General features: G+C 44.3%; 1 protein-coding gene across 1 annotated transcript in view; it reads left to right on the plus strand.

Annotated features, from left to right (window-relative positions):
- LOC148500719 (NACHT, LRR and PYD domains-containing protein 3-like) overlaps window positions 1–27,568 on the plus strand; it is a 182,833-nt gene that overhangs the window by 92,222 nt on the left and 63,043 nt on the right. The window contains 3 exon segments of the mRNA XM_088451423.1: window positions 2,735–2,773; window positions 9,436–11,146; window positions 15,486–15,581. Coding sequence (XP_088307549.1) covers window positions 2,735–2,773; window positions 9,436–11,146; window positions 15,486–15,581 — 1,846 coding nt within the window.

Genomic DNA, 27,568 nt, shown 5'->3' on the forward strand with positions numbered 1-27,568 from the left:
CCATTTACTACATGAAGTGGCAAGAAAAGAATAAGGCCTTGGCCTTTATTTATGACTAGTGGTTCTGCATCTTATGATGATGTATCCCTTCTCCCTGTAGAAGTGTCCAAAAAATGTAAATTGCTAAGGCACATGAACTGTGTGCTGAGAAAAGTCACAGATCCCCGAGGAGAGTCCAAGTGTGTCTGTGGTTGCCATGTGTGCGCCTGACCTTTCTAATACTGTATTTGAAGAGGATCATCCTTCCACCATTTGTGTGCCCTCTGCAAATGTGGGGATGAGCAGCACAAGTCAACATGCCGACGAAGAAATCGAGGATGCTTCTATGGAATTGCACCAGGAGGATATTTCTGTAGTTGGCGCTTACAAGGATGATGAGGATGTTGATGCCAAGGATGTTGTTCAGGCAACAGTTGTTACCCATGGTAGAAAAAAGCCCATTGTTGTCATGCCGGGGCAAAAAAAATTAAAAATCTACTTCTCATGTGTGGAATCATTTCTACCCAAATCCGCACAACAGTTGTCAAGCGATATGTAACTTTTGCCAAGCAAGAGTGAGTAGAGGTAAGGACCTTAACCATCTAGGAACCTCCTCCCTGTTACGTCACTTGCAGCGCATTCATCAAATTGAAAAGTCTTTTTCAAATTCAGAAACTTTGGCTAAAAAAAAACATAACAATCAGTCTAGTGTCACCTAGCTGCTCCCTTATCTCTGTTAGATCCAAGCGCCTGCAATCTCCACTACCAACACCTGCATCATCATCAACATCTTCAATTGTTATCGGAAGTAGTCCTGCATCCAATTTCAGAAGAATGACTGACTCCTCACCTATCTGTGATTGTTTAGAAGGATCCTTGAGTGCTACGCCTGTTGCTGCTGCTGCTGCTGCGAGTGGATCTTCATCCCAGAAGGGGACCAGGAAGAAGCCTACTTTTAGTGTAACAAAACAATTGACTGTCAAACAATCCATTTGAAATGGTGAACAAGTATGACAGCAAACACCCAGTTGCACAGCGGATTACTGATGCCATAACAACTATGCTGGTATTAGATGTGCATCCAGTATCCACCATTAATGCAGTGGGTTTTAGACAGTTAATTGAGGTCCTGTGTCCCCACTAGCATGTGCCTTCTAGTTTCCACTTCTCTAGAACAGCAATTCCCAATCTGTACAAGGACAGTAAAAAAAAACCTTATTTAATGTCCTCCAAAATGCCATTGTGTCCACTGTCCACTTAAACACAGATATGTGGACAAGTGGGACAGGGCAAACTAAAGATTACATGACTGTGACAGCCCACTGGGTAGGTGTATTGCGTTCAACAGTGCAAACAGCAGCAGCATCTAACAAATGCTAGCTCATTCAGAGGCAGGTTTCCTGGTTTCACTAAGGGGCATACCATTGAGAACCTCTGATGATTTGCAGGAACAGGACGGGGTGGTTGCTTGCCAAGAGCACCCGGGTTGGAGGATGCTTGCTTTGGGGGGTGGTGAGCAGAAGAGGGGTGTTCCCCTGATTGTTCAGTCCATTTAGGTTGGCTGCTGGTGGGCGCTTCTGCCCTCATGGCCTAATTGCCACATATATGTCTGCTAACTGGGCTGCCATCTTCACACTGCGGGGCTCCCACTGTAGCACCCACTCCTTCACCTTTGGGGTGCACCCGCAGTAGAACTGCTCTTGGCACAGCAGATCAATCAGTAGTGGCATCAGATCCCTTCATCCACTTCACCACGTACTGCCTCAGTTGGGTGGCAAACTGCTCGTGGGTGCTGGTAGGGTTCTTGGGCAAGTCTCAGAACTTTTACCTGTAGGACTCAGGAGTGATAAAGTATTGATGTAGAAGGGCCCTTACGACTTTGTCATAATCACCGCAGTCCTCGGTGGGCCACTCCTCGATAGGCCTCAAGTCCCTCTCCGTGCAGTGTGGGCACTAGGTGTCTGATCCACTCCTGCTTGGGTAAATCATGTAGTTTGCAAGTCCTTTCAAATACTTGCAAGTGTCCATCAATGTCCCCATCACAGTCTGCAAACTTGGCAAACTGTATACAATCTGATCTGGGTACAGCAGCCTGCAATGGTTCTCGGGGTACCACAGCTTATACTGACTGCAGCAGGAAACAGCACACACAGGACAATCACTGTGCTCTTCCTCGTATACTGGAAACATCACACACAGGACAATCACTGTGCTCTTCCTCGTATACTGACTGCAGGAGAAGACTTCACACACAGGACAATCACTGTGCTCTTCCTCGTATACTGGAAACATCACACACATGAGAACATTTACATGATTTACATAATTAGCAATTAGTGTTGTCACCACTTACACATTCTTAAGGAACATTCATAGTTCTTAAAAAAATATGAATCAGTTCTGTGTTGTATAATACTTATCACCTGCTGCCTCATCCCTCTTCTCAGGCCCATGGTCTCCTCTGTGACTGCTAATATCATTATCATCTACTTACACCGGGGTATATATTACTTATGTAATGAGTGTATTCCCTTTCTGCTCTTATAAGGCTCATGGTCTCCTCTGTGACTGCTAATATCATTATCATCTACTTACACCGGGGTATATATTACTTATGTAATGAGTGTATTCCCTTTCTGCTCTTATAAGGCCCATGGTCTCCTCTGTGACTGCTAATATCATTATCATCTACTTACACCGGGGTATATATTACTTATGTAATGAGTGTATTTCCTTCCTGCTCTTATCTTTATAGGTAAATCACAGAAGATTTCTACAAATGTGAAACTAGAAGGTCAGTAAAATATTCTCCCACTGAATACTTTTTAAATTTAACCAAAATATATCTATATTTCTGGGAAAAAATATTCGGGGGTAAATGTAATAACCTGAGTGATGGGAAGTGATGGAGGCATCGGTGAGTTTTCGGTGAAACTGCTCAATGTTTAAAAGGGGCAATCATTTAAAAGGCAAAGCCAAGCTGGTATTATATGTGCAGGAATAACATCTGGATACAGAATGGAGACTGAGAACCTGATTCAGACCCGCTCACTAAGCCGCGATCGCTCACTATGGGCGATTGTCGCCCATCTGCGTATTCATATGCAGCAAAATACTCATGTGCGAACCAGTCTGTGCAATGTGGAAATGATCGCTCGTAGCCCCCAGACAGAGCGCTACTTTGAGTGACAGTGCCGTTTGTAGGTAGTATGGGAAGGTTCTGGAAAATAGGTAGAGTGGATGTGCGTACGCAGGCGTGTCTGAGCATCAACGCCATTCTTTGGGTGTTCATAATTAGCATGGAAGCGTCATTGTACACGTCACCTGGTTGTATTTCAGCCTGCAGTGATCGCAGTGCTTCCGGCAGGTAGGGTCTACCTCAAGGGCTACAAGCAGCTCCAATGGCTCTCGATGTTACTGATTAATCATACACTGCCTGGAGATGACGTGTGCTTAGAAAGAAAAGTGGGCGTCATTACAGCGGCGTGCGATCACTCTGCCGTTGCTTTCTAATACATAGAGGGCGTCCTTTAGCCTGGCCATGCGATCGCAGAATTTGCATATCCACCCCCTGACGGCTGCGAGAGAGCGCAGCTTAGTGTCCGGGTCTGAATGAGCTCCTAAGTCCAACCTCAAACAGCTGAAAGTATCCTTTGGAGGCATGCCCATAAATTGTGCAATGCTATATTGGGAGTGTAGGTTATAGTGATATTGAAACCTTCCTCAGTACTGTGGTAGAGCACATGGAGGAGAAAATGGAGAACAAAGTACAGTGACATAATGCAGCTTATATGTATTCAGCTTGTGACAAACTCTCATCTGCTGAATGCAGAGTCTTTAGTATAACATGCAGTTCTCATACCAAGGGACAGAGGGCGCAATTCAGAGGTGGACAGTTACAGTAGAGGCTGCCACTTTTATCACAGCCAGTACTGCTAATTAATGCTGAGGCTGCTGCTGATGGGCTTCCTACTGAGATGCCAACAGGTCTCTCATCCAATGCTGTGCCCATATAGCCGTACCATTGATCAGCTGCATCATCAGACATTAAGGCAACCATTTGCTGCTCAGAATGTGATGGTACATGGCCTCTGGTGCCAGTGGAACTGTCTTTTGACACTGTCCTTGACAGTGATACGCACCGAATATACTGATCGCCACTACCCCAGTCACCACCTTATGGAATCGCATTGATCTTCATGCAATTACGATTTGTAACAATTGGGACACATGCGCAGCATTAAAAGATGTCTTAATTCCGTCCACCACTGAATCAGGCCCAAAATTTACTACCAGGACACTTTATAGGACTTATGGTTGGATGGATCCTCTGTTAGGAAGAGTGATCTCTTTGCTGGGCAAGGATGAAACAGAGCAAATTCCCAAACCAGTATGGATAGGGATAAGGAATATATGTCAGTTAGATCGGGATTAGTATGGGATCTTATAAGTCTCCTCTAGTAATAAGTCTGGGGAAATCAGCATCGTGTATTGGTGGTCACCTGTCTGTGACTTTATACAATTGTCAATACAAGCTCCTCCCCTTGTGTAAATTCATGCAGCCACATGTGCAAGGCCTGAGACACCCACTATCAGTGCTCGTGCCCTCTGTAATAGTGATTGGTGCATCCTTATATGTTACCATCAATCATGCCATCGAAACATGCACCAGCCCTATGGCAGGTGCACTTCTAGAAATTTCCATGCATGAGCAGTTTAAAAAAATTGCTCAACTATGTGATCATCTGCGTTGTGGGCCTGATTCATGTCCAGACGCTAGTGAGTGTACTAATGCAGCTTTCTGATTATCGGAAAAATGCACATGCGCAGGACCGGTCCTTAAATCTTGCTCACAGATCCCCCAAGCCACAGCGTTATTGACATGGTGACATTGTGAGGCGTTTGGGGAGTGAAGTGGGCGTACATGGGTAGTGTTCCCAAAAACACCCTCATTTCCCAGTAGTGCCGAGGCCAGAGGGCCTGATTCAGAGCCGCTCGTAAGCGGCCGCTCGTTCGCTCCAAGCGATGTTTGCCCAACTGTGCATGCGTATGGATCGTTATACGCATGTGCGAACCAGTCAGTGCGGCCGAAATTCATGTGCTCGCAAAATAGCGAATGCCTGATAATTTGAGTGAGAGAAAGAGGCATATGTGGGTGTTAACAGGGGAAGGTGCTTGAAAACGGGGAGTGGAGATCCGATCGCAGGCGTGCTTAAAGGTCAAAACGGGCGTTTTTATGGGTGTGCATAATTAAAACAGCAGCGTCATTGAGCACGTCACTGGGTTATTTTATAGTCAGAACTGCTCGCAAAATTGTGGTAGCAAAAACCAACCACAAGAATAGCGAGCAGTTCATACCCTGGTCGATGTACTCGATTAATCAAATAAATAGCGGACATGACGTAGGATGCGAGCGGCCAGGGGGCGTATTTTTTAAAAAAACGACCGCAAGTTTTGTTCGCTCGTTCAGACTTAGAGGCGTGAAAAGACCGCAAAGAGTGAACGGTTCATTTGAATAGCCACCCCCTTTTTCTGAACGAACGACCGCAAATAGCGACCGGCTCTGAATCAGGCCCAGAGTCTGCATCAGTGGGCGCAGATTTCCTGGCCTCACAAGCTGCCAGCCTGAGTAAGCTGAAGCTTACTCAGACTGGCCGGTGCTGCCGCCATCGTGATCGATGGTCATGGTGGTGATCCGATGCAGCATCTATGGACACTGCACCTGGATCTCTATTGTTGTCAGGAGGCGTCTGCTCCTATGGACACTACCTATAATAATATAGTGTTTGCTGGATGGTCTTGCACAGATGCTTCCTTGCGGCTGGACAATACCGTCCACATCTGAATCGGGCCCTGTGTGCGGATTTTGTGCAAGGCCCAGTGCAAATAACTAATAATGCTGTAACAGGTGAGTACAGAAGACAAGTTTCAGATATTACCAGGTTCTGGGCCTGATCACAGATGGACGTAGCGTGTCGATGTTCGTTGCTTTTGAGTGATTATTTACACTACAATTCCTGAAAACCCCTCCAGCACATGTGTGAGTGGCAGCCTCAGAGGCCATGATTAGAGAAAGTTCATAGGGCCTAAGTGTCGATGGTGTGCTGATGGTAGAGTCTTTGAGTCCACTGGTGGATTTACACTGTTCATGGACATTCAGAGTGGGCGTTCCATGAAATCAGATGCTGCAGAAAGATCCAGGAGGATAAAGATTGGCCAATCACCTCTGTCTGCTGCCATCAGAAGATCATTAAAGCTCCCACTTTGTCAGTGCAGTGTCCTTGCCCGGAATCCTGACTGGGATGGATCATAAATACCAGGGGTTACAAGAGGGTTTTACAGTTTGGCTGCAGCCACTCTCTAACTAATTTTACCTAGAAAAGGAAGCTTTCATACCAGTCTGTAGTTAGTCATGCAATCAGGATCTAATTAAGGTTTTTTTTCCAAAAGGTCTAAAAATGACTTCATTAAGTAGTTCAACATTCAACAGGAGGCTGTAATGCCATCATTTCACTTATACATGATAGATGAATTGGAGAAGAAACTGAACTTCGAAGAATTGACGACAGCCATCACTATATATTTATCCAGAATACTATATCTATTTATTATTCCAGCAGGACCCCAGAAAGGTCTCTTCCAAGTCATTTCCCGATGGTCCTGAGAAGTGATCATATAGCAGACAGGGGATATGATAAAACCTATTGTAATGGCTGCCATAGAGGATTAAAGAGGAAAATATCAAATTATATATACAGATAAACCTTATTCTTGAAATACTCTATGGTAACCTGAATTTCCCAAACCTGTCTCTGTATAGCCCATTGTATTATGCTGCCATGCAATATTTGAAGGAAAATTATTAATTGGCAATTATACTGTTTGCCTCACATTATTTTAAATAGCTGGAGCTGATCATTACTGTTACTGTAAAATCATAAAAAAATGCCCCCCTGCAGCAGAACAGACCTGTCACGGTCCGGCTAAGATGATTTTCTGCCACAGGGTTGGAAGACGTGGACCCAGGTTGAGGATGGAACAGGAGGCATGGGGGCCTGGATTAGTGTCTTCCTCATCCATCAGTACCAGATGTTGGTGAGACCTGACCAAAGGTGCGAAGTCTAACTTACTGGGAGGTGTTCACAGTGACCACTCCAAGTGGTATTTGGGTTTAAGTTGCACCCAGTAAGCAGGTCGCGGCCTTTTGGTCAGGTATCCGGCACAAGTGGGAAAATGGAAGAACACTATCACAGGAAAAGCACAAGAGATAGATATTGTAAGTTTGTACTGAAGTGGTGTATTGAGTACATACTTAGTGGTTCCAGTCGCAATGCTGGCACAGGAGATTAACACTAGAAGCTACTGTAGTACTTGAATAAAGTACACATTCAATAGCTTTAGATGCAGAGCTGGCATTGGAGAATGATATTAAGCAATGGTATTTGGATGATGTACTAAGAACACATGCTGATGATTCAGCTGCGGAGCTAGCACTATAGATGACTCTAAATGACTGTACTTAGAAGTCGTTCTGAGGGCCTGAATTAGAGCTGAACGTTCTGACCAGAGCACTCGCTCTGAATCAGGGCCCTCCTTCCTGTTATTGGAGCGGCCTCCTGGCCGCTCGCATAGCTGTGGGTGACCACCCACAGCATATGCAAGCGGCCACGATGATGGAGCCAAAATCACTCCCACTGACATCACTAGTGATGTCAATGGGGCCGGCTTCAGATGGTAGGCGTTCCCATGGGAATGCCTCCGTCTGGCAGGCACGCCCCCGGCATGCCCACCAAAGGGGGCGTGCTGTCAATCAACATCGACAGCACGCCCCCCTTTGCTGCGAGACCCAGAGCGATGGTGAGCCCGTCGCTCGCCGGGTCTCGCGCATGCGCACGACGGAGCTCCCTCCGTCGTGCGCATGCGCAGTGGGGAATATCGACCCGTTTGTGAGCGTACTGCTGCTCGCGAGCGGGTCTGAATGACCCCCTGAGTACACACCGTGGAAACACTAGGAACAAGTCACTAGAAGGAATAGATCTTGGAACCTGGAACACTGCAACAGCAAGTTTTCACTGGAAGTAACGACAACGTACAGGCAACTTCCTATTGTCCAGATCCCGGTTGTATAATCTAAGGTAACAGTTCATTGGAAGACACTGTCAGCTGACAATAGCCAATGCTACCATTGGGTAAAGGGTTAGTCAGGTGAAAATAGACTGTCATGGCTGTGTCCATGACAGTAACCACAGAAATCACGGAGCAAGCACATGAATGTCCTAGCAAACTAAAGGCATAATCCTCAGCATGTCACTTGCCACCGCACCTGGCATCTGACCAGGGCCGTAACTAGGGTGGAGCGACCAGTGCCATATAACAGGGCACCGCAGGGCAGGGGGCGCTGTTTGGGCCTGTCAATTTTCCTGTTTATTATCATTCTCACTTTTAGCTTCCTCTTTTGTTATCCCCAGCATCTCCTGACCTACCCTATCAGTTCTCTGGCCCTTTCCCATGAGGCCATGGCCCTTTATCAGGTGCACTATCTTATTATTCTTTTTTAAAAATGGGGGTGGGCACCAATGCTCTCTTTGGCACAGGGCACCAAAAAGTCTAGCTACAGGTCATCCTCTGACCGCTCTAGAGATCAAGGGAAAGCTGGCGCTGAGGTGAGTAACGGCTGATCTTAGGCCACAACCTGAGAAGACCCCTGGACCATAGTTCTACTTTATCCTATATACCCTAACTGCAGCCAGTAATAATCATGGCTCATACTGAGCTTCCATAGCACACTGCCAACAGGTTGTAACCATTGTGCTTGACCATATTCTGTGTAACTTTCATTGCAATTAAATACCTGTATATGTACTATACAGCTAATATAAAGGAAATGGCTGCTTCCAGTCATCACTACAGATGGGAGGTGTGTAACAGCCAAGACCATACTCTATAACATGGCCATTAATAGTACAAACTGTACAAATATGTTTCTGGGACTCTGTCATGGTATCTTCATTTCTGATTTGTATGCAGATATTACATAGATTAAATAAATGAAGTTTAATATGTGTTTCATTTTTGTGTCTGTTCCCCTAGGTAATTTGTATCTATATATTTTGTAAATTAAGACCATTTTCTGGTTTAAAGTACAAGCTCTGTTTTCTATTGACTGTCCTCTTGCATCTTTGCCGCTGCAAATTGCACCACACATGGCGTGAGCAACCCACCCACGAATGGGTATGCATGCTGTGATCGCACCTGCTACTCCATAGGATTTAATGGTGTGAATGCAGCGCATGGCAGGGTGTACTATGGTGCACGCAACTGCGGATAATCGCATGGTGCAATGCGTGCACACGTTTGCAGCGTGAGTGGCAAAGATGCAAAAGGACACATCTGTAGGTTGTGCATGTCAAAATATTTACTATTTTATTAATATATATACTTTTAAATCCTATACAGACTGCAGATTAAGATACATGGATCAGATGAGAAGGACATACTGTGTTATTAAACATCGTGATAAAAGATTAGGGAAAGGTCTGAATATGAAGAAAGAATACACCAGTCTTTTACTGATCAAGAATCATCGGGATGAAGAGGAGAGACAACATGAGATCATATCTTCAGGCCAGAAGCATCTACAGATTATGGCAAACAGATCATCAGATGAGTATTCTCCAACCACTATACAGGCTCTGTTTGATCCTGATGATGTTGGAATTATTCCAAAGACTGTGGTGTTACAGGGACCTGCTGGGATAGGAAAGACTATGACATCCCAGAAAATCATGCTGGACTGGGCCTCTGGGGATCTGTATAAAGACAAGTTTCAGTTTATGTTCTACATAAGCTGTAGAAAAGTCAACACCATCACAGGTAACATAAGCCTGGCGAGATATATATCCAGCTATTGTGGAAGGCAATATCTGTCTGATTTGATGCAATCAATCTTCCTTACCTCTGAAGAAATTCTATTTATTGTTGATGGTTTGGATGAATTAAAATGGTCACCAATGAATGACACAGAGATTTGTAATGACCCATTTCTGGAGGTCTCAAAAGAAATCTTTCTAAAGAGTTTATTGAATAAAACACTGCTCAGTGACAGCTCACTAATCATCACCACAAGGCCGTTCTCACTGATGAAGCTGACGGACTTTGTTGAATGTCTTCGACATGTGGAAATTCTGGGGTTTACAGGGAATCAGCGTGAAGAATATTTCTATAATTTCTTTGACACCAAAGAACAAGCAGACCTGGCTCTTAGTACAGTTAAGGACAATGATACTCTGTTCACCATGTGTCTTGTCCCTATAACTTGCTGGATTGTATGTACTGTAATGAGACCACTACTGAAAGAGGGATTACCTGTGATTGAGTGCAAGACATGCACATCCATTTACCTGTTGTACCTAAAGGGTTTAATAAAGTATCATGGAAGGGACTCTGCCCAGCCTACATGCAGATGTATAAAGAAGCTGTGTGCTTTGGCCAATGAAGGAGTTTGGAACCAGAGAATTCTATTTGAAGAATCAGATCTTAGAAGACATAAACTCTCTATGTCAGAGATGGAGTCTGTGTTTCTGAATGAGAACATCTTCCACAGGGACACTGACACCAGCACCTCCTACAGCTTCATCCATCTGAGTGTGCAGGAGTTCTTTGCTGCTCTCTACTATGTCCTGGATCAGAAATCAGTGAATAAATACCTTTACTTCTTAAAATTTAATAAAATGAAAAATTTACTGAAGGCATCAGAATACCGGCCATATCTACAATTAACTGTACGATTCTTATTTGGTCTTTCAAGTGAAAAACAAATTGAGGAGACTCAGAGAATCATTGGTTGTCACATTTCCTTTAGAGGAAAACCAGCCTTGGAGAAATGGCTAAAGAAAAATTCTTCAAACTCCCATATTGAGATACTATACGGCCTGTACGAGACACAGGATAAGGACTTTGTAGAGAGAATGATGTCTCACTTTCTTACCATTGAAATCAATGTTCTTCATGGTAAAAAAGAGAACCAGAATAACATTGATTGCCAAGCTGTAGCCTACTGCTTGGAGAGAAGAACAATAAAAAATCTTGCTACTTTTCATGGCTGCATAATAAGACCAAAGGATCGGAATATTCTATCTAAAGCACTTTCTAAGTTTTCACAACTTGGGTATGTATTTGACAAATCACTGAGATTTTTTTTGTGACCTGTAGATGTTCAGGAAGGGAATCAAAGGTTTGAACCTAATATGAGTTGTGAGATACTATTTATGTTACTTTACTTTGTAGATGACAGGTCACAATGGAAACATACTAACATTCTGAAGGTCTCTAGGAGTAATTCAATTAATTAACAGTTGGTAGAATAAAAGAGAAGAATACTTCACTCCTTCCCAATTAGAAATAATTTAAACTCACTGTAATGCATGCTATATTAATCTCTTAACTGTATTTAAGGAAAACCACCCACATCTAAAATTACACCCTCATGCATTTCCCTGTACTTAACAAGCTAAGAGTGTACAAACAATAGATTTTATTAAAATAATTATCTTACATATTTAACTGTATACGTATTAAGAAACAACAATATTATTAGTAGAAAGCGGGTTCAGATATAAGAATTAAATAAAAAGATAATATTGTAAAAATGAACTTTAGCATGGACTAATATAATATTAAAAAAGACACGTGAGTATTTTGGTTTTAAACCAATTTAGAGAACACAATTTCATCTTTTTGCACATTTCTTTATTTATTTTTATTATTAATTATTATTATTATTATTATTATTATTATTATTATTAATAGTTATTTATATAGAGCACACGTATTCCCCAGCGCTTTACAAAAAATATTTATCCATTTATCCATTCACATCAGTCCCTGCCCCAGTGGAGCTTACAATCTATATTCCCTATCAAATGTGCACACACTTACACACTTGCGTTAATTTTGTTGGGAGCCACGTAACCAACCAGTATATTTTTGGAATGTGGGAGGAAACCGGAGTACCCAGAGGAAACCCACACAAGCACAGGGAGAAAATACAAACTCCACACAGTTAAGGCCATAGTGGGAATCAAACCTATGACCTCAGTGCTGAGGCAGAAATGCTAACCATTACACCATCTGTGCTGACAATATTTGCTGCTATTTGTCCAGTTAGGACTATATTTTAAGATACGCCTGTCCTGCTCGTTCTTCTCTCTATACAGAGCCCATGTCTTCGGTTAGCCTTTTCCTGTAGTTCATAAGCTGACTTCTCTTGCATCTCTCCGTGATTTATCTTGCCATAAACTTTGTCATGGTAATTCCTTTTGTCTGAGCCCAGGCATACAGGCCTTCTGCTCCTCTGTGGCCACCATGTGCATGAGCCCATTCTATAAGATTGCACAGTTCTATTTGTTCTTTATGGGTAAGTGCCAATGTTCTCACATGAACCAGTGCATTTGCAACTTCATTGCCACTTAGTCTAGTGTGAGCATTGACACGGACCACCGACACAGGCCTATTGTTGCACAGGGCATGCCACCCCAGATCTTTGCCATGGACTTTCCAATTGTTCTAATTCCATGTTGGCATTCAAGTGGTTAGGCCTCGGAACACAGCCATGCTGTATGTGTAGAGGGCAATAGGGCTTTGAGTTTATTCCAGCACCTTCAGCATGGCTTGCAGTTCTACATATTGGTTTAATCCACCTTCACTGCTCTCATGCAACAGTTCTTGTGTAGCCAGCTGGAATGCTGCTGCTGCCCAGCAGTGCCCTTGTGATTTCAATGTGGCTGATCCATCCATGAACCAGGCATATTGCTATTGCCCCATGATAATTGGGCATATGACTCTGCTGGGAAGCTAGTGGTCGCAATGCCAACCGCTGGCTTCCTGACTGTCTAATCCTGGCAAGTGTCAAATGACTGGCTGGGTCTCGTGCATGCACATGCTGGAGGTGGCACATGTGCAGGGGGCAAACATCGACCCGCTTGTGAGCGCACTGCGCTCGCAAGTGGGTCTGAATCTGCCCCTTAGTCTTTTTGGAGGAGATGAGAGATTCTATACTCATATTGGCTGCAATTTTTTTTTGCTGTTTTAATGATCTTAATACTATAGCCACGAGCATGATGAGACTTGTTCTCTAGTTATACATTGATATTGCCTCTAACAGCTAACATTACAGTATCTTATTGCTTGAGATAATGGCGCACAGACAGACGCCTTATTCAAAGTGCAAAGCTTCTAATGGTGGTGAAGTATAGACATAGGCCCCCATGCAAGAAAGGGAGAATTATTAATAAAGTGAGCCAGGAGTGGACACATAATTAATTTTTAAAAAATGATTAGGAGCTCAAGGACAGGCAGCAGGCAGTGCCCATTGCCAAACGAAATTACCTACAGTCATTCCCGGTCAGCTCCATTCAGAGGAGTAGCGTAGAACCATGGTGCCCGGAGAAAGTGCATAGTCTCACACCCCGCCCCCCTGTTCTCAACTGTGCCAGTGGGGTATGGGCAGCCTGCGGAGGAATACTGAAATGAAGAGAAAAACAGCAAACAAGTGGCAGTATTACCCTGGGCATTGAGGTCCCATTGGGGGAATAGAATGATTCGGTGATACACTATCTGACATTAAGAGGTAGCTGCTTTGGCACTATTTTATTTATGTATAGCACCTAGGATCTGACTTTTATCTCCTTCGAATCATTGTTATCAGTCAATAGATTAGAATGTATTATATATTCTGATCATTTAACTTAAACTGACAGAGTACATGTGCCAGAGTAAGATTCCACAGGGTGCACAGCTTATTACTGCAATTACTGCCCCAAGCCGCTATCACTGGAGTGGGAACACCTATGGGAAGCTCCCTTCTCAGCTATGCTCCTACATCACATATATACATTGCACCTATAAAAATGTGAGTACTACTAACCATGTTCTGTCTACCACCATTATTCCAGGTCTCCTAATACAGTATTTTTTAAAAGACCTTTCAAATAACACTGTGTGGTCATGCCTAAGAGCACCTTAATACTTTACGTAGCAAAGCAGTGACTTTTTTTTAAACTCATACCTGCCAATAAGAAATGAAGAGGAGAGGGGTGGTGACAGAAGCCAATAAGAAATGGAGAGGAGAGGGGTGGTGACAGAAGCCAATAAGAAAGGAGGGGAGAGGGGTGATGACAGAAGCCAAGAAGAAAGGAGAGGAGAGGGGTGATGACAGAAGCCAATAAGAAATGGAGAGGAGAGGGGTGATGACAGAAGCCAATAAGAAAGGAGAGGGGAGGGGTGGTGACAGAAGCCAATAAGAAAGGAGAGGAGAGGGGTGATGACAGAAGCCAATAAGAAAGGAGAGGAGAGGGGTGATGACAGAAGCCAATAAGAAAGGAGAGGAGAGGGGTGATGACAGAAGCCAAAAAGAAAGGAGAGGGGAGGGACAAAGAGTTGATCAGAGAGGGGTGGTGACAGAAGCCAATAAGAAAGGAGAGGGGAGGGGCAAACAAGTGGCAGTATCATGCTGGGCACTGAGTTTCCATTGGGGGGATAGAATGCTTCGGTGATGCACTATCTGACATTAAGTTGTAGCTCCTTTGGGACTGTTTTATTTATGTATAGCATCTAGGATCTATACATAAATAAAAAAGAGAGGGGTGGTGACAGAAGCCAATAAGAAAGGAGTGGACAGGGGCAAGGAGCCGATCAAAGGGTAGAGAGGGGAGGGAATTAAAGAGGTGAGAAGTGAATGCAATCAATCTGACAGGAAAGGGGAGGTGACAGAAGATGATCACAGAGGAGGGAGGGCCGGAGGGGAGGCAATCTGGGCAGGTTGAGGGAGAATGAAATGTAGAAATGGATCTCAGATCTGTAACTTATTTAGGATATAGAGCAAACAAACCGAGATAAAACTAACAGGCGTCTCTCATACTGTACAGTGCCCATTAGTTCCAGAATCCTAGATGGCGCCCTCTGTCCATTTTGGCGCCTGGAGCTCATGCTCCACTGGAACCACCCTCGCAACTCCCCTGGCTCCATTGGCTATAAAGGAGCAGCTTCCCATGGAAGTGACCACTTTCCACCAATCCACAGCTCTTTCCCATTGGCTGAGAGCAACCGCTTCCATCATAACAGCTGCTTTATTAACATGAAAGGAGCTGATCAGGAAGTCATTTCTGATGGCAGTGGGCATTTACCACTGCCTGTCCATGGGCTCCAAACCTCTGACTTCTGCTGGAGAATAGTACCAACCTCCTGCAGGGATTAGGTAAGTAGGGCTTTCAGGGCTTGCTATACTGTAATGCCATCTCTATCCACTGCTATTGTATTTAGTTCTGTAGTTATCATCAGTGGAGCACTGGCCACCCAGTGGTTAAACTATGCATTGCATGTTTTGGATTCGGTCTCGTCTCACTGTGCCCTATAACATGACTAAGAGGCCTGTATAATGCGACATTATCTGTATGCTTTAAAATGTTATTTCATTATTTACAGTAACATTGTGTCTGTGTTTTGTGCAGGTTCAGTAGATGCAGATTTCCTGTTGCAGAGGACGTGACTCAGGCTGGGTCCAGTTTATCTGGATTGTTTGACCAGTGTCAGATGGAGATACTACAGTAAGTAGATTATAATGTAAAACCAGGCTAATGACATAATCTTTCACAGCAGGCCCTGGGCCCAGTAACCTAATGAAGTTATATATATTAAGACAGGGGTGTAACTAGAACTTTGTGGACATCATAGGAAAATTCTGAATGTGACCCCTATTGTACCTAGACACACCTCTCTATACACAGTGCACCACCATAGTGGGAATGCCTAGTGCTTCATGCAGTCAGTGACCGGCTACTTGTGCTGTCAGTTGTGATCACAGTCTGTGATGAATCTCACCCCACTCTAACACTATGATACTGGTCTGCACATGTGATTGTGGGTTCTGTATATTATGTTGACATTTATCATATTGACATTCAGCATGTTGACATCTTCCCGGTGTTGATATTTCAACAAGTTGACATCATAACTATGAATGATAACTTGCTGACTATATACCTGTAATCACAATTCTAGGTTACTCTTAGGGTTTCCACTTATTTTCAAATTCCCAGACAGGGAAAACATACTGCTTATTTGCCATCAGAGCCCCTCTAACCCTTTATATGGCATCGGACTACCTCATGCCCCTATATTTGCCATCAGAGCCCCTCTAACCCTTTATATGGCATCAGACTACCTCATGCCCCTATATTTGCCATTAGAGACACTCATGCGCATTTATATGGCATCAGACTACCTCATGCCCCTATATATGCCAGACAGAGCCCACATGCCCCTTTATATAAGAGAACCCCTGATTTCCCTTTATATGGCATGAGACCCCCTCTAACCCGTTATATGGCATCAGACTACCTAATGCCCCTATATATGCCAGGCACAGCTCCATCATTCCCCATTTATATAAAATTACCACTGATTTCCCTTTATATGGCATGAGACCACCTCTAACCCTTTATATGGCATTACTCCCTCATGCCCCTACATATGCTATAGCCCATCATGCCTCTTTATATAAGAGAACCCCTGATTTCATTTTATATGGCATGAGACCCCCTCTAACCCATTATATGGCATTACTCCCTCATGCCCCTATATATGCTATAGCCCATCATGCCGCTTTATATGGTTATGGTGGTATTGGAGCCCTTCAGTCACAAGTCATGCTTATGGTGCCCCTCTATATTAGTCTGAGCCCCTCATGGCCTTTATATGACATCATGATCAGAGCTGTGGCCCCTGGGCCCTTATATTACTTATATTGTACACACACTGTGACCGGATGCTGTTACCATGCTCAGCTCTCAATCAAAAAATCACTGATAAATGATTGGTCGGTAATGACATCGTGTTATTAACCCCTTCATTGCTGAGGGTTTTCTCAGTTCTCTGCTGAGCCCATTTTGCACTCACAACACATTCCACTATAAACATCACTAACTTTTTATTTATATGCTGTAGCCATTTAAAAAAAACAGCATGAAACAAGTATGGCCATCAGACTTGTCACCGCATATATAGTATATAACTATATTGTTCAAGTGTGTTGAATAGTATTAGAAACAAAGTATCTTTTAATCTCATCAGTAGTCAGTAATATAATAAACAATAACTCTGTTGCAGTACAGAGTATCAATGCTACATGGAATAAGGGTGAGAGACAAGCCTCTGTGATGGCAGCACTGTGTGGGTGGGACATGTGCAGTACAGAGATCACTGCTACATGGAATAAGGGTGAGAGACAAGCCTTTGTGATGGCAGCACTGTGTGGATGGGGCATGTGCAGTACAGAGATCACTGCTATATGGAATAAGGTGAGAGACAAGCCTCTGTGATGGCAGGACTGTGTGGATGGGGCATGTGCAGTACAGAGATCACTGCTACATGGAATAAGGTGAGAGACAAGTCTCTGTGATGGCAGCACTATGTGGATGGGGCATGTGCAGTACAGAGAATCAGTGCTATATGGAATAAGGTGAGAGACAAGCCTCTGTGATGGCAGCACTGTGTGTATGGGGCATGTGCAGTACAGAGATCACTACTACATGGAATAAGGGTGAGAGACAAGCCTCTGTGATGGCAGCACTGTGTGGATGGGGCATGTGCAGTACAGAGAATCAGTGCTATATGGAATAAGGTGAGAGACAACCCTCTGTGATGGCAGCACTATGTGGATGGGGCATGTGCAGTACAGAGATCACTGCTACATGGAATAAGGGTGAGAGACAAGCCTCTGTGATGGCAGCACTGTGTGGATGGGGCATGTGCAGTACAGAGAATCAGTGCTATATGGAATAAGGTGAGAGACAAGCCTCTGTGATGGCAGCACTATGTGGATGGGGCATGTGCAGTACAGAGATCACTGCTACATGGAATAAGGGAGAGAGACAAGCCTCTGTGATGGCAGCACTGTGTGGATGGGGCATGTGCAGTACAGAGATCACTGCTACATGGAATAAGGGTGAGAGACAAGCCTCTGTGATGGCAGCACAGTGTGGATGGGGCATGTGCAGTACAGAGATCACTGCTACATGGAATAAGGGTGAGAGACAAGCCTCTGTGATGGCAGCACTGTGTGGATGGGGCATGTGCAGTACAGAGAATCAGTGCTATATGGAATAAGGTGAGAGACAAGCCTCTGTGATGGCAGCACTGTGTGTATGGGGCATGTGCAGTACAGAGATCACTACTACATGGAATAAGGGTGAGAGACAAGCCTCTGTGATGGCAGCACTGTGTGGATGGGGCATGTGCAGTACAGAGATCACTGCTACATGGAATAAGGGTGAGCGACAAGCCTCTGTGATGGCAGCACTGTGTGGATGGGGCATGTGCAGTAAAGAGATCACTGCTACATGGAATAAGGGTGAGAGACAAGCCTCTGTGATGGCAGCACAGTGTGGATGCGGCATGTGCAGTACAGAGATCACTGCTACATGGAATAAGGGTGAGAGACAAGCCTCTGTGATGGCAGCACTGTGTGGATGGGGCATGTGCAGTACAGGGAATCAGTGCTATATGGAATAAGGTGAGAGACAAGCCTCTGTGATGGCAGCACTGTGTGTATGGGGCATGTGCAGTACAGAGATCACTACTACATGGAATAAGGGTGAGAGATAAGCCTCTGTGATGGCAGCACTGTGTGGATGGGGCATGTGCAGTACAGAGAATCAGTGCTATGTGGAATAAGGTGAGAGACAAGCCTCTGTGATGGCAGCACTATGTGGATGGGGCATGTGCAGTACAGAGATCACTGCTACATGGAATAAGGGTGAGAGACAAGCCTCTGTGATGGCAGCACTGTGTGGATGGGGCATGTGCAGTACAGAGAATCAGTGCTATATGGAATAAGGTGAGAGACAAGCCTCTGTGATGGCAGCACTATGTGGATGGGGCATGTGCAGTACAGAGATCACTGCTACATGGAATAAGGGTGAGAGAAAAGCCTCTGTGATGGCAGCACTGTGTGAATGGGGCATGTGCAGTACAGAGATCACTGCTACATGGAATAAGGGTGAGAGACAAGCCTCTGTGATGGCAGCACTGTGTGGATGGGGCATGTGCAGTACAGAGATCACTGCTACATGTAATAAGGGTGAGAGACAAGCCTCTGTGATGGCAGCACAGTGTGGATGGGGCATGTGCAGTACAGAGATCACTGCTACATGGAATAAGGGTGAGAGACACGCCTCTGTGATGGCAGCACAGTGTGGATGGGGCATGTGCAGTACAGAGATCACTGCTACATGGAATAAGGGTGAGATACAATCCTCTGTCATGGTAGCACTGTGTGTATGGGCATGTGCAGTACAGTGATCACTACTACATGGAATAAGGGTGAGAGAGATACCTCTGTGATGGCAGCACTGTGTGTATGGGGCATGTGCAATATAGTGATCACTACTACATGGAATAAGGTTGAGATAGAAGCCTCTGTGATGGCAGCACTATGTGTATGGGGCATGTGCAGTACAGAGATCACTGCTATATGGAATAAGGTGACAGACAAGCCTCTGTGATGGCAGCACTGTGTGTATGGGGCATGTGCAGTACAGAGATCACTGCTACATGGAATAAGGGTGAGAGACAAGCCTCTGTGATGGCAGCACTGTGTGGATGGCACATGTGCAGTACAGAGATCACTGGTATATGGAAAAAGGTGAGAGACAAGCCTCTGTGATGGCAGCACTGTGTGGGTGGGACATGTGCAGTATAGAGATCACTGCTATATGGAATAAGGTGAGAGACAAGCCTCTGTGATAGCAGCACTGTGTGGATGGGGAATAGGCAGTACAGAGTACAGTGGGCCTGATTCAGAGCCGGACGCTGTGACCAGAGCGCTTGCTCTGAATTAGGGCCCTCTTACCTAAACTTGGAGCGGCCTCCTGGCCGCTCGCATAGCTGTGGGTGACAACCCACAGCATATGCGTGCGGCCAAAAAGATGGTCGCGATGGTCAAGACCATTGCGACCATCAGGCTTGCGACTAGACCCTGTGGTATGGTCTCAGTGACCGCAAGCCCTGAAGTGATTTTGGCTCTATCAGAGCCAAAATCACTCCCACTGACATCACTAGTGATGTCAGTGGGGCCGGATCCAGACGGTATAAATTCCCATGGGAACGCCTCCGTCTGGCAGCCATGCCACCTGCACACCCACCAAAGAGAGCATGCTGTCAATCAACATCAACAGCACGCCCCCTTTGGTGCGAGACCCGGAGCGTCAGCTTACCCATCGCTAGCCGGGTCTCATGCATGCGCACGATGGAGCAGCCTCCGTCGTCCGCATGCGCACTAGGGCACCATCGACCTCCTTGCAAGCGCTCAGTGTGAATCAGGCCAAGAGATCACTGCTATTTGGAATAAGGGTGAGAGACATGCCTCTGTGATGGCAGGACTGTGTGGATGGGGCACGTGCAGTACAGAGATCACTGCTACATGGAATAAGGGTGAGAGACAAGGCGCTGTGATGGCAGCAATGTGTGGATGGGGCATGTGCAGTAAAGAGATCACTGCTACATGGAATAAGGGTGAGAGACAAGCCTCTGTGATGGCAGCACTGTGTGGATGGGGCATATGCAGTACAGAGATCACTGCTACATGGAATAAGGGTGAGAGACAAGCCTCTGTGATGGCAGCACTGTGTGTATGGGCATGTGCAGTACAGAGATCACTGCTACATGGAATAAGGGTGAGAGACAAGCCTCTGTGATAGCAGCACCATGTGGATGGGACATGTGCAGTACAGAGATCACTACTACATGGAATAAGGGTGAGAGACAAGCCTCTGTGATGGCAGCACTTGTGGATGCAGCATGTGCAGTACAGAGATCACTGCTACATGGAATAAGGGTGAGAGACAAGCCTCTATAATGGCAGCAATGTGTGGATGGGGCATGTGCAGTACAGAGATCACTGCTACATGGAATAAGGGTGATAGACAAGCCTCTGATGGCAGCACTGTGTGGATGGGGCATGTGTAGTACAGAGATCACTGCTATATGGAATAAGGTTTGAGACAAGCCTCTGTGATGGCAGCACTGTGTGGATGGGGCATGTGCAGTACAGAGATCACTGATATATGGAATAAGGTGAGAGACAAGCCTCTGTGATGGCAGCACTGTGTGGATGGGGCATGTGCAGTACAGAGATCACTGCTACATGGAATAAGGGTGAGAGACAAGCCTCTGTGATGGCAGCACTGTGTGGATGGGGCATGTGCAGTACAGAGATCACTGCAACATGGAATAAGGATGAGAGACAAGCCTCTGAGATGGCAGCACTGTGTTGATGCGGCATGTGCAGTACAGAGATCACTGCTACATGGAATAAGGGTGAGAGACAAGCCCCTGTGATGGCAGCACTTGTGGATGGAGCATGTGCAGTACAGAGATCACTGCTACATGGAATAAGGGTGAGAGACAAGTCTCTGTGATGGCAGCACTATGTGGTTGGGGAATGTGCAGTACAGAGATAACTGGTATATGGAATAAGGTGAAAGACAAACCTCTATGATGACAGCACTATGTGGATGGGGCATGTGCAGTACAGAGATCACTGCTACATGGAATAAGGTGAGAGACAAGCCTCTGTGATGGCAGCACTGTGTGGATGGGGCATATGCAGTACAGAGATCACTGCTACATGGAATAAGGGTGAGAGACAAGCCTCTGTGATGGCAGCACTTGTGGATGGAGCATGTGCAGTACAGAGATCACTGCTACATGGAATAAGGGTGAGAGACAAGCCTCTGTGATGGCAGCACTGTGTGGATGGGGAATGTGCAGTACAGAGATAACTGGTATATGGAATAAGGTGAAAGACAAACCTCTGTGATGACAGCACTATGTGGATGGGGCATGTGCAGTACAGAGATCACTGCTACATGGAATTAGGGTAAGAGACAAGCCTCTGTGATGGCAGCACTGTGTGGATGGGGCATGTGCAGTACAGAGATCACTGCTACATGGAATGAGGGTGAGAGACAAGCCTCTGTGATGGCAGCACTGTGTGGATGGGGCATGTGCAGTACAGAGATCACTGCTATATGGAAAAAGGTGAGAGACAAACCTCTGTGATGGCAGCACTGTGTGGATGGTGCATGTGTAGTACAGAGATCACGGCTACATGGAATAGGGGTGAGATACAAGCCTCTGTGATAGCAGCACCGTGTGGATGGGACATGTGCAGTATAGAGATCACTGCTACATGGAATAAGGGTGAGAGACAAGCCTCTGTGATGGCAGCACTGTGTGGATGGGGCATGTGCAGTACAGAGATCACTGCTATATGGAATAAGGTGAGAGACAAACCTCTGTGATGGCAGCACTGTATAGATGGTGCATGTGTAGTTCAGAGATCACTGCTACATGGAATGAGGGTGAGAGACAAGCCTCTTTGATGGCAGCAGCATGTGGATGGGGCATGTGCAGTACAGAGATCACTGCTACATGGAATAAGGGTGAGAGACAAGCCTCTGTGATGGCAGCACCGTGTTGATGGGATATGTGCAGTACAGAGATCACTGCTACATGGAATAAGGGTGAGAGACAAGCCTCTGTGAATGCAGCACCGTGTTGATGGGATATGTGCAGTACAGAGATCACTGCTATATGGAATAAGGGTAAGAGACAAGCCTATATGTTGGCAGCACTGTGTGGATGGGGCATGTGCAGTACAGAGATCACTACTAGATAGAATAAGGGTGAGAGACAAGCCTCTGTGATGGCAGCACTGTGTGGATGGGGCATGTGCAGTACAGAGATCACTACTAGATAGAATAAGGGTGAGAGACAAGCCTCTGTGATGGCAGCACTGTGTGTATGGGGCATGTGCAGTACAGAGATCACTGCTACATGCAATAAGGGTGAGAGACAAGCCTCTGTGATGGCAGCACTACGTGGATGGCTGCAGTACTGTAGCTGTAGATGAAGTCTTCCTAAACACAGCTCATATTTCAAATAGTGGCCTTACAGCAGAATCATTTCTGTGCTGGTAACACTGGAAAGCTCACTGCAAACGTCCAATGAGACTGCAAAGTGTCAAGTGCTAAATTACTAAGCCCTTGGATAACCATGGTTTCCTTAGAAGGGATTTAACTTAATTAATAATCAAGTGCTAATCCTGCCCGATCAGTGCTGTGAGGGCTGGACTAGTCCTTTACAATTGGACACTGCTGGGTTTATTAGGCTGTTATGTACAATCTATTTTTACCTGTAAATTTAATTTGTGCTCTGTATTATTTGAAGTCTGCTTGTTATTGACTAAATTCTCTTGTCTGCTGCCAGCCTTGACCTCTGTTTTACTTTGTAAGTTTTGTTATTGAAACACTGTATCACATTACAAGCGTAAATGGAATATGAATTGAGGAGCAATTGATGAAGAGTTGGTTTGAATCAAACATTAATAGAAACTAAGCAAAAAGAAGAGAATAGACAGTAATTCTAAATATAAGAGGACATTGAGAGTTGCGTGGTGGGACCATATGGCCGAGAAGACAAAAAGGGAACTGAGTAGATAATATGTAATAAATAATATAGGAAAATCGGAGGATCGATAGTTGGTGGGAACCATACCACAGGCTGTGTTTGAGTGAGTCACATATTCTCAGGGAGCATGTTCAAGTATCTCTTCCATGTATCAAACAACCTGGAGGCCCGGTTCTCATTACCCAATCTAATTTTCACCCAATCCATATTAAATATACTGTATGGAACAGTTTATTTTTAAATACACATGAATGGTAGTGTCTATATGCAAATATGTGCGATTAGTCTGGGATTACAGCGTGAGACAGGTATAATACAACTAAGCAAAAACTAATGGTTCCATAAGAATAGGTCTCAATATGATGAGAACAATGTAGAAAATAAGGGAAGACAGTAGGTAAACACACAGAGGGAGGGGGAAGGGGGGAGAAAAGAAGGAAGGAAGAAAGGAGTGCTGTGAGCAACTTCCTTTAAGCTTAAAGATGTGCCTATAAGGAGAATTTCACAACATTTAGGTTTAAACAATAATAGGTCTAATTACTAAGCCTTGGATGGAGATAAAGGACCAGCCAACCAGCTCCTAACTTTCATTTTTCAAACACAGCCTGTAAACTGACAGTTAGGATAAGTCCCAGCCAATCAGCTCCTATCTTCATTTTATCTCTCTCCAAGGCTTATTGTATAGACCCCAAAGTGCCAACTAATCAGCTCCTGTCACTTTACAGGCTGTGTTTGAAAAATGACAGTTAGGAGCTAGTTGGCTGGTCCTTTATCTCCAATCACTTTATCTCCATCCAAGGCCTAGTAAATAGACCCCTAAGTTTGTTAGAGAGCAACAGGTTAGCATAAAACAATACAGTGTGGTATAAAAAGAAGACACATGACAAAAGAAAAAGATAACATACAGTAAATATGAATCACGAGGATGGATCTGTTAACAAACATCAATAATAAAACCAGTAGGTAGATTCAAATAGTTTAAAAATATGATTTTGAGTTTCGGTATCTGGCTTATCAATATATAATCCCCACTTCTTGTACAATTCTTCTTCCCCTGTATTAACCACTTGCATGGCACTAACGCATGGGATGTGACCACAGCCAGGAGTGCGTTAGCTGACCAGGTCACATCTCATGCATTAGTGCTGCTTTGGTAGAAAAAACAAACAGACCAGTAATGCAGAGACCCTTTGATATTGATGAATCACATGACAAAAAGTGGCTTAGGGCATATAAACATATTACTTTGTGCCAAAGATGGTAATAGCCAAGCCAGGCAAAGTCCTGGGAATGAGCCCACCCCTGGTAATAGCAGAAGATACAGGTACACAATAAAGCGCACAGTTGTCCACTGTCGAATTGTAAATAAACCTTTAGTACATTCCTGTCTATAAACCTCTAAGATTCACCTGCCTAGAACCTCTAAGACAAAACCTGCCTATACCTTCTAAAACCACAAGATGTCGCTAATTAGCGTTGTGTTTAATTATACCATTAATAAAACTCTAAGACAGTTGAATAGCGGTCCAACGCGCTAAAGATTATTATTCAGGTAAAAGTACAGATGTTACCACGCTATGATCTAACAATGAGCGCAAAATAAATTGTACAAATATTAGGTCATAAGGTACAGTCAATACATATGCGTGCGCTCTGGGACCAGATACCAGCATCAAGATTGAAACCTCCGCCGACAGCATAAACAGGAACACTGCAGACTGGCATCTTGTTTCAGAGCACCCACATATATACCCATACTGGGATAAGCAATACAATAGAATACGTTGGCAGGTTCTCATTGGTTCCTCTTCTTGCTTCTTCCGTTACAGTACAATTCATAGGTCAGTGCAAAGACACAACCCAGCCTCCAACAACCTGATTGTGTCCACTTTCCCGCTGCATAATAAATCTAGTCTAAACTATGGCATACAACATTTCAAGAAGTTATTCTCTCTAACATTCATATTTCATAGCCGCATGTTCTGATCTTCTCACCAATGCCACCGGAACGCTGTGGGAATAAAGTAGATCAGTACGGCACCAAACACGGTCCAATTGTCATTTACTAAGCCATAGTTACAGAAAACATTCATTTCTTTATATGCTAGCATTGCGACTAAACCAAGTAATAATGATCCTTTTTGCGTTATGGGACCATTGCTTTTAAATGTATGTATGCGGGGAGAAACAGCACTGAATTGCGTTGTGCTTCTGAGGGTCAGTGGGGCACTCAGCGAGCAGCCCTAAGCTGGAAGGGCATCTATGTGTGTGTGTGGCCATGCCAGTATGATTTTGGGAAGGATCACTAAAAAGCTGACTGTGTTCTGTTTAACATTGTGTGTATGAGTTGCAGGGAATTTTGCTACTTTTCAAATATAAGTCTGTGTGTGATATTATACACGTAAGTCCATGAATGATGGGCCACATGCACACACATACATACATACATATATACATACATACATATATACATATATACATATATATACACATAAGCACACATGTATTTTTCTGATGTTTTTAAACTGCAATTGCAAAATGTGTTTATACAGTGAATTTAGTTCTCATACAGGGAGGAGGCTTCCAGCTGTGCTGTCGGAGCCTCACTGTTTATTCTGCCTATTTTGGGTTGAAGATGGGCTCAATTGTGTAGCTCCATAGCTAGGCTACATTACAATTGCCACAGCTCCAATATTCTTATGTAAAAATGCTCATAGCATCACAGTATATTGTGTCGTGTTATGGTATAGGGATTTTCTCCAGGATGGACTTTGTATAGAATTCCAAATGCTAATACGTTAGTGTTTATGTTTTAAACACTGTCTGCATGCGTTTGAGGGAAGGCTGACTATCTATTTTTTTTTTACAAAATAGTGCTGTGAGATTTTATCATGTTGGGAAGTCATTTTTATGTGTGCTGAAAACTGTCGGTATGTGATGGGGAAGATTATTAAAAAGCTGTTTGTGTTACTTTTTAGCAACTTTGCGTTGTGAGTAGCAAAATTGCTACTTTTATCAATTTTGCACTGTGGATTGTGTACTATGTATTGGCGCTTGTGTAAGCTTTCTTTTCTAAAATGGAGTCTTGCTGCCATTCACAAGATGGCGTCGTGCAAGTTTTCTAGATTGCAAACAGATTCTGTCTTACCCAATTATCTGGTTTCGACAGTCCACGCTTTGATAGCCAATCAAGCGCTATCACAACCTATTCTGAATCTGTTTAGCCATGCATGAGAATATACCGTTCAATGTTATTATGGTATGACACAGTGTGGTCATTTGAACCATTCAGATAGTGCGTCTCCGGGAGGGACATAAAACTGCCTTATATGCACACCACACTTGGACTCTCCTTGGGGATTTGTGATATCTTCTTAGAACGCACAGTTCTTCGCTGTGCTTTTGCCAGCTTAACTCATTTGATTTTTTTAGCGGGAGGAGGGCTTCCATCATCATGTGAAGCTGAACCACTAGTCATGAACATAGGGAAATACGTTAGCCGTTCCTTGCCACTCCGTGTCATAAATGGCATATTGGCAAGTTTACGTTTCTCTTCAGATGATTTAAATGTTTATTTTAAGGTCATTTTCCTGAACTTTGTTATTTGGGATTGTATGTGCCCTCTACTATGACATTGGGCATCGGCCTTGTTGGCAGACGACGTTGATGGCATGTTATCGTCTATGTCATGACTAGTGGCAGCAGCTTCAGCACTAGGAGGAAGTGGTTCTTGATCTTTCCCTATTTTATTTTTATCGGAGAAAGTTTGGTCCTCCATTTATGTTATATTGATTTGATATATACGTACGGCTAAGGCGCACACAAACACAGAAATTTTTTTTGAATTTTTGCTGGAGAGTAGTGCACTTTGTGGGTTACAACACCCTTTAAGAAATGAGCCAGCTGGGCCTTTACTTATGGGACACAGGCGCACGCTTGGTGCTGCTCCTTTGTTGATGCACATGCAGCTACAGCCCACACAATTCACAAACACAGAAATATATTTTTTTATTTCGTTTGGAGTGCCCTTTGGGGGTTACAGCACCCTTTAGTGGTCAATCCA

The sequence above is a fragment of the Taudactylus pleione genome, unplaced genomic scaffold, assembly GCF_031769625.1.
Source record: "Taudactylus pleione unplaced genomic scaffold, aTauple2 ptg000547l, whole genome shotgun sequence".
NCBI classification, from domain to species: domain Eukaryota; kingdom Metazoa; phylum Chordata; class Amphibia; order Anura; family Myobatrachidae; genus Taudactylus; species Taudactylus pleione.